The following is a 12458-nucleotide window of genomic DNA, read 5'->3' as shown; positions in this document are numbered from 1 at the left end:
ATGTATTAGAGGTCCAGAGTGCAGAATACCATGGCGATTCTGCTTTTGCTAAAGCAGGGCCTTGCCTGACAGCAAAGTGACCCCAAGCCACTGCATGGTTCCCTGAAGCAAACTCTACATCTTGATCACAAACCTTGAATTCTAGCTGCTTTTTGAGGCCTTATCAATAAATGTCCTCAGAGCTGGGCATGGTGGCACACTCTGAAATCCCAGCAGTTTGGGAGGCTGAGGCAGGAGGATCAAGAGTTCAAACCCAGCCTCAGCAACTTAGTGACACCCTGTCCCTAAAATATAAAAAAAAAAAAAAAAAGGCTAGATATGTGGCTTAGTGGTTAAGGACCCCTGGGTTCAATCCCAGGTACCAAAATAAATAAAAATAACAAGAATGTCATTTTAAAAAAAATAAAATCAATTTTTTTAAAAAGGGAAAAAAAAAGAATGTCCTCAGTTGCCATTGTCTCTTAAGTCCCCTTTATTTCCATGGTTACTGATTTTTTCACCTAATATCTTTGTCAAGATATACTTGATTTTTTTAATTTATTATTTACTTGTAATTGGACACAATACCTTTATTTTATTTATTTATTTTTATGTAGTGCTGAGGATCGAACCCAGGGCCTCACACATGTTAGGCAAGCACTCTACCGCTGAGCCACAACCCCAGCCCAAAATATACTTTATATACCATACAATTCATAGGTGACTGTACAACTTAGTGATGTTTAGTGTATTCAGGATTCAGCAACCATCATCACAATCAAGTTTAGAACATTTTCTTACCCCAAAAAGAAACCCAGCATCCCTAGTCATCACCACCTAACTTCTTCATCCCTAGGTGACCCCTAATGTACACTTTGTAGATTTGCTTTCTCTGGACATGTCATACAAATGGAATAAAAAAATCTTCCTTCCTTCCCCCTCTCCTTTTCTCACTGTTTCCCAGGCTGGCCTTGAATTCCAAGGCTCAGGCAGCCCTTGCTTCAGCCTACAGGGCACCTGAGTTCACAGGCATGCACCGTGTGCTGGCTTCATTTCTTTCTTTAATGTCATTCCCTTGTTTCTCCTCACATTCCCTCCCCCTTCCTCAGAGCCCTCAATCTCCTTTGAGTCTTTGCTAACCATAAGTGCTGGAAATTATGTAACCTGAGTGTGGCATGTGTTATTGGCTGGATGCCAGGTCATCAAGAGCATGTATAATTAAAGCTGTGCCTAATTTTTTGCCTAACAAAAACCCTCTCACCCAAAAGCCTCTCCAACAACAGACGCCTTTAAGCTCTGCTTTTCCCACCCTCCTCTAGATAGAAGGCAGCAGAAGACTTTGGGGGTGGGCAGAAAGCACCAGCCAACGTGACCAAAATTCAGTGGATCATCTACCCATGACTGGTGTCTAGTGGACACAGTCACGCTTCCATCATGTACACTTCTGACTCATACAGAGAAATGTTATGCTTTTTCCTGCCTACTATCTTGACCCTAGTCAAAAAACAAAACAAAAAAAAAAAAAAAAAACCATAAGGGCTGGAGGTGTGGCTCAGTGTTAGAGTGCTTAGTATGCATGAGGCCCTGGGTTCCACCCCAAGCACCACAAAAAGAAAAGGAGGCACAATTAGATGATCATCTGAACATCAATTGATACAGTAGTGCTTCAGTTCAAAAAGCAGTTTTTCTTTCCTTCTTAGGTAGATCCTCAAAGGTGTTTAGGTCGCAAAGAGTTTGTTCAAGCAGGGAATCCCTGAATGTGCATTTTTTTCCCCTTTGAAAATTTAACAGGGCACAAGGGTAAATATGTATTTACAATGCCATGAACATTCTTTAAAATATTTATTTTGTGGTACTATGGATTGGGGTGCTCTGTCACTGAGTTACATCCCCAACTCTAAATTTCGAGACAAGATCTTGCTGGATTGCTCAGGACCTATCTAAGTTGCTGAGGCTGACCTTGAATTTGGATCCTCCTGCCTCAGCATCCTGAGCCACTGGGATTACAAGCATGTGCCACAACACCTGGTTGAAGGCAGTTTTAATTCTATAATGTTTGGACTCTGCAGTTGAGGCCCTTCTTTCCTAAATAAAGCAGAAGAGTATCAAGCTGTGTCCTGCCCTAGCACTTCCGGAGCTGGCCTGCCAGCTGAGGGCCACCAGACACATGGGCTCCAAGTTATGCAGGAGATCAAGGGTCCAAGAGAACTGCAGCACAGGCCCTGAGTCTAATAAGCCAGGTATAGTGGACAAAAAGATTCCTTACATAGAGGAGACAGTTACCACAGGTCTGCTGCTCTTTGGCTGAGTGACCAATTAGGCCATCTTCCTCAGGCCTCAGGTCACTCTAAATTGGGGATGGCAGGAGTATGTATCTCACCTGGTCTTGTGAAGAGTCCATGAAATTCATGAGAGGCACTGAGGTGTCCCACACCCAGGAAGCACCCGATCCATGTTAGCCACACCTGGGTCCAGTATACCCCTACCTTTGCAGGAAGCCAAGTGGCTCCTTAGTTCTCTTGAACACTGACCTGATCCTGGGGCAGAGCAGCTTGTGACCTGGGGTGCTGATTGGCTGCTTCTCCTGCTGTTATTTATTGCTTCTTCCCTCTAGTTTGCTTTTCCATATTATAAAAGTAATCTATGCTCCAATTCTTGGTATATGTTAGGTGCTCAATAAATGTGTGAACTGAGTGAATATGTGCATGTGGGAAAACGGCAACAACACAGAGCCTATAGATTATATTACAGAAGAATATAAAGAACCTACCTCCAACCCCACATGTACGCCCCCACTTCCTCCATCATGTCACTCCCAATGGCTCCCAGGGTCATCTTGCTTTAGGCCACTCCCCAGCTCTCCATGCCTGGTGGCCTCCCCTGGTCCTGGCACTGGACCTCACTCTTGTCTATTTAGGGCGGTAAACACAGGTGGTCACCCAGTAGAGCCAGCCTTGTCCATTCATGGAACAGGGAGACCCCCTGTCATGATGTGAAGGGTGACAAGAAGTCGTGTCCAACATGCCCCTACTCCCTGGTACCTAGATTCCTTTCGGAGGAGGAGCAGCCCCTCGGGTTGTGAACACTGCTGTAGGAACTAGCTTACTGGATCCTTCCAGATGTAATTGTGACCCAAGAGGAGGAGGGGAGGCAAGCTGCCACTGGCCAGCCCCCCACCTGAGCCCTCGCCCTAATAGGGTGTCCCACTGGTTGGTTTTGCTCTCCTCTTCCATGGGACTCACATAGAAACTGAAAAACAGCCCTGCTTTTTAGCCAGTACTGAGCTTCAGTGGAGGGAAAGGTGAACTGGAGGCTCCCAAGGTGCTGCAGATTCTGGAGGTGACAGACCTGGCTTCCCTTGCTGACTGCAGTGTGGCATTCACAAGCTACCTCATCTTCCCAGGCCTCAGGAAAACAGATGACAAGGAGAAAATGAGCTAATCCCACAGTCAAGGGTGGGATCTGTTTCTGTGTTCCTTCTTGGAGCCAGCCCTGAAGGGTCAGATTGTCCCCTGCGTTGTCATGCTGGTCACCAGAAGCTCTTCTCCACCTTTCCCAGGGGCGTTCTGACATGTTCCAGCTGACCAATTGGTGAGCACCAGCTGACCTAACTCTAGTACACAAATGCAAAACATGCTTAGCCAAATTAATCTTATTTTACACCAGATTTAAGAACGTGTTCTTATATTGTTCTATAATTGTTCTGCATGTCAATTTGGTCCCCAGTTGGGATTATCAGTGTCTTGAGGAAAAGTGCCATTTTAGCAAATGTCACCTCATCCACTCTTACCACAGCTCTGTGAGGTAGACTCTTTGCCCCTGTTTATAAATGATGAACCAGTTCCAGGTCTGGGGATTGCCCAAGCCACACAAACAGATTCCCTGGTTCTTCCACGCTCTGATTTGGCCTCCTGTACCCTGCTGGACCAGACTGCTACAAAGCCTTTGGAATAGCAGAAAGCAGTAGACTATAGAGTAACAACACAGAGTGGGGTGAATAGTACTGGCTGCCTTTGTGCTAAGAAAAAATTACTGTGGTTTTTTTTTTTTTTTTTTTTTTTGGTGCAGACCCAAGATTCTGCCTTAGACTTAATAGTTTCCTTCCTGTTCATAAATAAATAAATAAGACATGGCTGTTTCTTCTCATTCATACATAAGAATGCATGCTTCTGGCTGGGGCAAGAGTGATAAGGAAGGAAAGAGTATTTAAAATTGTTTCTTACCAGGCACAGTGGCACATGACTTCAGTCCCAGCCAATCAGGAGGCTGAGGTGGTAGGATTGCTTGAGCCCTAGAGTTCAAGACCAGCCTGGGTAATATAGCAATACCCCATCTCAAATGTGGCTCGGTGGTAGAGTGCTTGCCTAGTATGCATGAGGCACTGGGTTCAATTTCCAACACAAAAAAATAAATAAAGATATTGTGCCCATCTACAACTAAAAAAAATGTTAAATGTTTTTTTAAAAATAATTAAATATGGGGCTGGGGATGTGGCTCAAGTGGTAGCGCGCTCGCCTGGCATGCGTGCGGCCCGGGTTCAATCCTCAGCACCACATAAAAAAAAAAGATGTTGTGTGCGCCGAAAACTAATAAAATAAAATAAAATTCTTTCAAAAAATAAAATAAAATAATTAAATAAAAATCTGTTTTCTCTAGCCTTTCCCCCTTTGGAAAGCTATTCTGGGAGAAACTCAGGCAACTGGGGGAGTCCCTCTCCACAGTTAGCCACACCTACAGAAGACCTGGCTAGAACCCCCAGCCCCAGGCCATAGCCTTCTGCCTCCCCAAATCACTCCAACTACCTAGCCAAGGTGTACCCACAATGTTTATACCAACATATGAAATGACAACGAATGTCACAGTGACATTTAAGAATTCAGTAAGGAAATCAGGACAGGAAGATCTTAAAACAAACCACACAGGAAGCTTGTCACAAGTCTCAAGTTTTTTATTTTCAGAACAGAGTCTGGTTTTATTTTTAAAAAGAGAAAGAAAAAAAAGTGATAAATGCTAGTGAGGTGCCACTTCCCTCCTCCTTCTGGGCTCTAGCTCCCAGCTAGTTCTCTTCTACAAAAATCCACCAGCTCATTATCAGGGCATACTAAAAGGGAATGGTCTTAGCAAGATTGTGCTGCATGATTATAATCTCAGCTGCTCAGGAGGCTGAGGCAGGATGATTGCTTGAGCCCAGGAGTTTGAAGCAGCCTGGTTTCAAAGGGAGACCCCTTTTCAATCAATTGATAGTCTTTAGAGAGAGTCTAAATGGGTAAGGTTTGAGGGGTTCAGGTAGAGGACCCACACACATGTTCAAACGTCAGGAGCAGGCAGGTCTAGATTCTGAGCCCAGAGTTCTTTTCTGTAAACCATACTGCTGGCACAGGCTTCAGGGACAGCACATTATCCTGGTCATCAGACCCCTGGGGAACATCTCAGGTTTAATCCCTGCAATTTAGATGGCCTGGAATGCAAGGAAAGGGGGCTGGGAATGTGGCTCAGTAGTAGAGCATTTTCCCCAGGAAAACAAATAAAAATAAATATTTTTTTAAGAGAAGCTTTAAGTAACATTTCTTATTGACACTGGAAAAGGGGGAATGAGTGAAAGACTCAAATAAAACATACCAAACTGGGCATGGTGGTGCATGTCTGTAATCCCAGTGGCTCAGGAAGCTCAGTCAGGAAGATCATGAGTTCAAAGCCAGCCTCAGCAACAGCGAGGCGCTAAGCAACTCAGTGAGACCCTGTCTCTAAATAAAATACAAAAATGGGCTAGGGAGTGGCTCAGTGGTCAAGTGCCCCCGAGTTCAATCCCCAGTACCCTCCACCCCACCCCACCCCCCAAAAAAAACACCAAAAGGAAGGGACCTGCCTCCTAAGCACAAATTAATTGTGCTCAATGTATAAAAGAGGATGCTGGGAGTGGGAGGGGGAGAAGGGACCTTAGGCAGGACTTGAGCAGGCCGGGCCTCTGCCAGAATTGGCCCCATTGCCATCATCTCCACAGACCCAGGGAAGTGGCAGCTCACTGGAACCTATCACACCCCCAACCAAAACCCAACAGCACTCAGAGTTCATACCCAGTCACTCAGCAGGGAGATGGCCATCAAAAGAGTAGAACAAAGGTGGGTCAGGGGCCAGCCAGGGCCAGCCATGGCTCAGACATAATGTCCTTTCACAGTCACTGAGATTAGGTAGCAGAAAAACAGCAAAGCTGGAGAGAAGATATGGGAATAGCAGGAGCAGCTGTCAATTCCCACCTGGGCCTGGGCCCCAGAACCTTGAGTCCAATCAAAAGAAAAGAAGGGGAGTCAGTCTTGGGGTGGGGAGAAGGCAGAACAGATTTGTTGTCAAATCCAGCCAGCCAGTGCAGTGCAAGAAGGGTGAGAGCCCAGAGGGTGCTGACTGTAAACCTTTCCCCACCCTTGCCGGCGCAGAGCAGGGCAGGCTCCAGAGCACTCTGGTCAAGCTTTAGCCCCTCACGGATCTGTCCACATGGATGGCTTCTGCCCACAAGCCCCCAGGCAGTTGGGAGGAAGAAACCCCAAGCATCCCCTTGGTTTCCAAAGGATCCCAGCTGAACCAAAACAAGAGGTTATTTTGGCTGGGTGTCCTGGCTGTGGGATTAGTGCACTGTCATGACTTGGCACTCTGGGCCCCTCCCTGTGCTGAGGACTCTAGAGAAGGCTAGAGACAATGCAGTAGGAAAAGACCCTGCAAGCCCACCCCAGCCCTGGTGCCAACAGCACCTGCTCTTCCAGCCTGAGGCTGCAAATACATCCAGAGAAGAAGCAGGGAATGTTCCACAAGTATATCCTGGCTGGCTCCTCTCCTACCTACCCTTACAGAGAGCACTAAAATCAGGGCTTTCAAGAGACCTAAATACAAAGAATGCTACACTAGGAAGGTAACTGAGGCCAAGAAAGTAAAAATAATATATTACTCAAAGATAGTGAGTGAACGAGAATCTATGTCTTCCGGATCCTGGCCCAGGGTTTGTTACACTACATAGAACTCCCAAAGCAGAAGAAAGAAGGGGAACCCAAAATTCCTAAAATTTTGCCCCCATCCCATTCTATTGTGGGTGGGGGAAAGTGAGTATTTCCTGGCCTTGGTCCCTACCGTCTTCCTGCACACTTACCACCCCTAAAAATACTTATCCTGCCTCAAGGATTCCAAGAGTGATGTCCCACCCCAAGTTTGTAAGTGGGCAACCCTGCTCGTCTCTTGTCATCACCTCGGTAAGAGGAACAGCAGGAGGGAAAGCTGGCCAGGCAGGGAGGGTTCTGCAGCCTGCCTTGTTCCTAGTGAGTTCTATAAGCAGAGCAGAGACAGAAAGGTCACTGCCGCTTTCCTGATCTATACTAGTTCCCTGGAGGAGAAACAGATGGGGACTGGGAGTCCTACTCCCCTGGGTCCATGGGAAGTCCAACTTCACATCAATCCAGACACTAAAGCTGCTTCTCTGAGCCAGTTCTAACCCAGCCAGCACCAGTACAGGAAGGATAAGCATTCTGGATGTAGATGAGGAAAAAAGATGGGCAAGCCAATGGCTGATACTCCACAGACCCTGTAATCACTGGCACCAAACCCCAATGGGACCTGGGGCCACACTGAACACAACTTTTATATTTTCTTTATTTTTTGCAAGCAGCATCAGTGCATGATGCAACAAAGTGGAAAGCACAGAGGTAGAAATGCTCACTCACCCAAGAATGGGTGCTGTTTGGTCCTTAGAATATGGATCCCTCCTCCCAAGCTAAGAAGGGAGGAGTGGGATTGAGGAAGACCTGGGAGAGCTTCTCCCTTGAGGAAAGCAACTGTGTAACTCCAAGGCCCACTCTCCTGGGGATTCGTGGTCAAAAATTCAGGCAGGAAAGAGGAGATTGGTGGTAGTGGAGGGTGGGCAGCAAAATTTTCCCCAACCCCCCTTGTGGTTGCAAGGATCACAGGGTAGACACAAGGAAACAATGCCTCCTCCCCACCCCGCCCCCCACCTCTCTCTTCATCTACTTTCTGGAATAGATACACAAGGAGAAGAGTGGATTTGGGGTCAATGACCTCAAACCACAGCCTAAAAGATGCTGGTGAAGGCCCAAGGTGCAGCCCCCCTGCCTGGATAACCCCCTTTCCTCCATTCTCTCCCACAATGGATGGGAATTTGGGTGAGGCAGGGAAAGCAGGAAGCATAGTCATCCAGTCCGTGGAGGTCAGTACTGGGGTAGGATATGGAAAAAGGAGCAAAGGGTAAGTGGACCCACCTCCCCCACGGTTACTGCTCCCTCTGAGTTGTCTTTACCTAAAGTGTGCAAAAGGATGTGCTGGCCCTCAACCCTAGTAAAAGTCACCTCTTCCCAACAAAGCCTAACCAAATCCCGGGAAAAGATCTGAGGCCATAGGGCCTGGGGCCTCAACCTCAAAGCAAGGCTCCCTCTCATTCACTCCCTCAATTCTGGGAAGCAACAGCCAGTGTGTTGACATAACCATGGGGACCCCCCTCGTTCTCAGAGATGCAGTGGCCCAGCTGGGAACCTCCCTGAGGTGGTGGCGGCGGGGGCGGTGGGGCAGAAGGTGGAGCACCATAACTGCCTCTGGCCCGACTAGGGGAGGTCCGACTCCCCCGGTCCCAACAGCCCTCTAGGGCCTCCAGGCCTCGGCAGCCAAGGAAGAAGAGGTTCTTGAGCATAAAGATGGAGAGGGGCTGCTGGTAGCTCACCACTAGGAGGCACCGCAGCGCTAGCAAGGGCACGTCCACCAGGCAGCCACCTAGTAGGCGCAGAAGGCGGCTGCAGCTGCCAGGGCCTGAGGCCTGGCCCCAGGACGACGCTGCCACCGCTGTGGAGTTGAGCTCGTAGAGCCAGAGCACCGGCGAGGCAAGGGTGAGGAAGTAGACAGAAATAAGCAGGTATCGCAGGTGCGCGGGCAGCGGCACCCGCCCTTCCAACATCAGCTCCACCAGGGTAAAGCTGTCGAGCAGATCTAGACACGTGCCCAAGAAGCAGCCAGCAGCGCGGTGTTGCTGGGGCTGCAGCAGCAGGGGTCCCGCAGAACCTGGGGGCGCGCCCGCCTCGCTGATGGCCCGCACCAGGCTGTAGAGCAGGGGCACCGACAGCGCCATGGTGAGGCGGAAGCCGGTGGTGCCAAAGGGCGCGCGCAGCTCAATGAGGTCCAGGATGGACGTGCCGAGGATAAGCACCACCTTGGGCGTGAAAGCGATGGAGTAGATGAGCCAGGCCAGGTAGGCGAAGGCGAACTCCCCCGCCGTCCCGGTCGCCCCCGGGCAGCTCCCTGGGCCTCCGGCGCTCGCGCGTCCGCCGCGCGCCTTGGCCCCGGCCGGGGCCCCAACAGAGGCTGTTGAGGCAGCGGGCAGGTGCAGAGGAGGCGCAGCGTGGTGGTGGTGCTGATGGTGGTTGTGCGCGACAGTCACCGCGCCGCCCCGACGGCCCCGGCTGTTCTTGACGAAGAAGATGGCCCAACCCACCACTACCACCAAGTCGGTGGCGATCCAGGAGCACCAGTACAGGTCAGTGACGGCGATGAGGTACAGGTCTAGCAGACCGCCTTGCGCCAGCAGTAGCACCACGGACAGCGCCTGGTAGCCCCAGCGGCACCCCGGGCTTGGGGTGCAGCCGCGACGCCGACCCCTGCGGCCAGACCGGGCCGGGCGGCCGCAGCAGCAGCAACACGAGCAACAGGAAGCGCCGCTGCCAGTCCCGGTACCGCCCGCGCCCCCGGCGGAGCGGCCCCCTGAGCCCCCGACGGCCCCAGCCGCTGCGCCCCCGCCGAAGTCCGCAGCCGTCATGCTGCAAGAGGAGGTGGGCGTGGAAGTGGAGGATGTGGTGGCAGTGGAGGAGGAGAAGGCGCCCGGCGCGGAGTCGGCGGCCGCTGCGCCCCCCTGAGCCAGGGGTCCCGGGAGCGCTGCGGCGGTGGCCGGCACCAGTGGCTTGCTGATGCTGATGCTCTCGTCGTCGTCCTCTCTCTCTGCGCCGGTGCTGCTGCTTGGGGAGCAGCCGCCCCCGCCGCGTCTGCCGCCTCCTCCCCCCCGGCTGGTACTGGTGCTGGTGCTGCTGTCGCCCGAGCCTCTCCGGCCGCGGGAGGAACCCCCCCGGAGGAAGAGGGGCTGTAGCCGGGCGGCGGCAGGGGGCGGCGGAAAGGAGCCAGACGAGGATGAGACCGCGCGAGGGTTGCTGAGCGCCGGGTGCATTGTCCTCCCAGGGGCTCCGAGGTCTGCCCAGCTGCTCCCTCCCCGCCAACCTCGGGCTGGCGAGGCGGCCGAGGGGAGCCGGGGCCAGCAGCCGCCGCCTCCTCCCCAGCTGCCGGGACTCGTACCCGGGTTGGGCAGCACCGAGATCCGGACTGGAGCCACAGGACTGGGCGAGCCGAGCCCTGGGTGGCTGGGAGCGGGGGGTAGGAGAGGAGCTGAGCGGACCGCGGGGATGGTGACGGCGGGCGAGGCGGGGGCGGAGGCGGGGAGCGAGCCCAGCCGACAAAAAAGGGAGCTGGCGGCGGGGAAACCAGGACTGGATTCAAGGGGGAGAGGAGAGACCAGAGGAGGAGAAAGCCTGGCTTGCTGGATCAGAGGGAAGAAAAGGAGGAGGAGAATGCTGAGGCATTAGAGTCGGGGTGGGGAGTAGTGTGGGCCTGGAGGATGCAAAGAAAGGCGCAAGTATCCGCCAGAATGAGGAGGAACGAGGCCGACTGGTGGGGGCGACGGTAGGAGGACATTAGCAAGCACAGGATTCCTAAGGAAGTCCTTTGGGAGTTCCACTAGCTGAATCCTTGGAGCATCCATCAATGGTTGGATGACTTTGGTCTTGTTATAGACGCCAAGCACAAGACTCAGGCCACACGTTCAGGCTTCTGCACCTGGTCAGCGTAGCTCCTATTGCAGTCAGCAGCAGGACAGCTTCCCCCACCCCACCCCACCCGGTGCCCTTTCCACTGGGCAATCCTGCCTCTCCTTAAGGCATTAAAAACTGATGGAGGAGTCAGGCAATACGGATTTTTAAAAGGCAGCCCTAAAAATATAGTTCTGCATATTCATGCACCCAGCACTGAATTCTGGGTCATCCTCAAGGAAGCTCCATTTTCCAGTGGATCAGGAAGTTCCCTGAATGTAAGTATTTAGGGAGAGAGAATGAATGAAGGGATTGATGGAGAGGCCCCCAGTCAAGCAAGGCTTTGGTATTTATTCTCAAAGGTTTTTAAACAGGTGTTGGAAGTAACAAAATGTATCTAGCACAGAGGAAAACAAAGGGCCATTAAGACACATGGTCACCTGATAAAAACCAAGGCTCAAAGGGGAAGCCAGGGAATGATACAACCTGCCAAAGCAGAGAAGGAACAGTGAATGGACTATGTCAGCCACCCTGCACCAACAAGCTCAGAGTTCATACTGACTCACCCACATGGGCCTTAGACCATAGCATGGGCTGTATATCCAGGCAGACACTCGGCAAGAAAGAAGGTAGGGCCACCTTTAGGGGAATAGGAGCTTTCTATGACTAGAAATTTCTATGACTAGAACATTTGGGGCTCAAGAAAGATTTGGGACTCCTATATAATCCCATTCCCAGCCCTCATTGAAGCTAGGCAGGAGGCTTGCCTGTATCTTCCTCCTCCTCCACATCCTTCAGGCTGCAAGCTCCCCACCCTGATTTCATTATTTTAAAGCTGTGGTGGCAGGCTCATCTTGGTAACACCACATAGCACCAGGGAAGTGATGCAGTGGGACTACAGTGGTTACTTGCCCAGCCTGCATCCCTAAATCTGCCTCTTGGATAAGGGTCAGTTTCAACCAACCCTGCTGTCTCCAGCCTGCACAACTAATCCATAGCAGAGTTGGGATTTAGACCTCATGACCTGCACTGTTTCTCTTTCTCCTTGGCACAGGCAACCTTTGAAAAATTCCATGTTCAATTACACAAGGCAGAGCAGGTGTAAGGATGAGAGGAAGTGGATTGGAGCTGGTGCTCCAACTCTGCCACTTAACAGTCTGAATGAAGTTAGCCTGATTATTTCACCTAAGCCTCAGTTTATTGGTAAAACTTACCTTAAATGGGTTGTTGTAAGTATTGAGAGATCATGTGTGTAAGTGGCTTGGCCCTGGGTATGGTTCAGAGCATACACTCAGTTAAAGGCAGCTAGTGATACCATAATTCTGGTCAGTTCACATCTTAGCCACCTAAGGAGCATTTACCCATAGCAGGGCCACCAGTGGCTACTGTCTGGATTGGATTCCTTCCCGAAGCCACATTCAGAGTTCTGCTCCCACACAGCTCTACACTTCCATCAGTGCCAAAAGCAAAGCTGCTAGGGTGTGAGATTCAGCCATTCTAGCCAGTGCTAATATGTGGGAGGGTGAGACATGGGGCAAAATGGGGAACAAGAGCTTAGCAGATGCAGGCTCCACTGGTGTGTGCATCACTACAGGTCCGGCAGACGTCGGGGTTAAGCCAGTCCAGGTAAAGAAGTGGATTGAAAAA

The 12458-nt window shown here is 51.1% G+C and overlaps 1 protein-coding gene across 1 annotated transcript; it reads right to left on the bottom strand.

The window, feature by feature from the left end:
- Window positions 1-8419: 8419 nt before the first annotated feature.
- On the bottom strand, window positions 8420-10177 carry Tmem121b (transmembrane protein 121B). The gene has a single exon (XM_027951049.2). It carries the CDS (start codon window positions 10175-10177, stop codon window positions 8420-8422), a length of 1758 nt encoding a protein of 585 aa, XP_027806850.2.
- Window positions 10178-12458: the final 2281 nt, after the last annotated feature.

The sequence above is a fragment of the Marmota flaviventris genome, chromosome 3 (assembly GCF_047511675.1).
Source record: "Marmota flaviventris isolate mMarFla1 chromosome 3, mMarFla1.hap1, whole genome shotgun sequence".
In the NCBI taxonomy this organism is placed as follows: Eukaryota; Metazoa; Chordata; class Mammalia; order Rodentia; family Sciuridae; genus Marmota; species Marmota flaviventris.
Note: the sequence above shows the minus strand (reverse complement) of the source record. Positions and strands in the feature narration are given on the sequence as shown.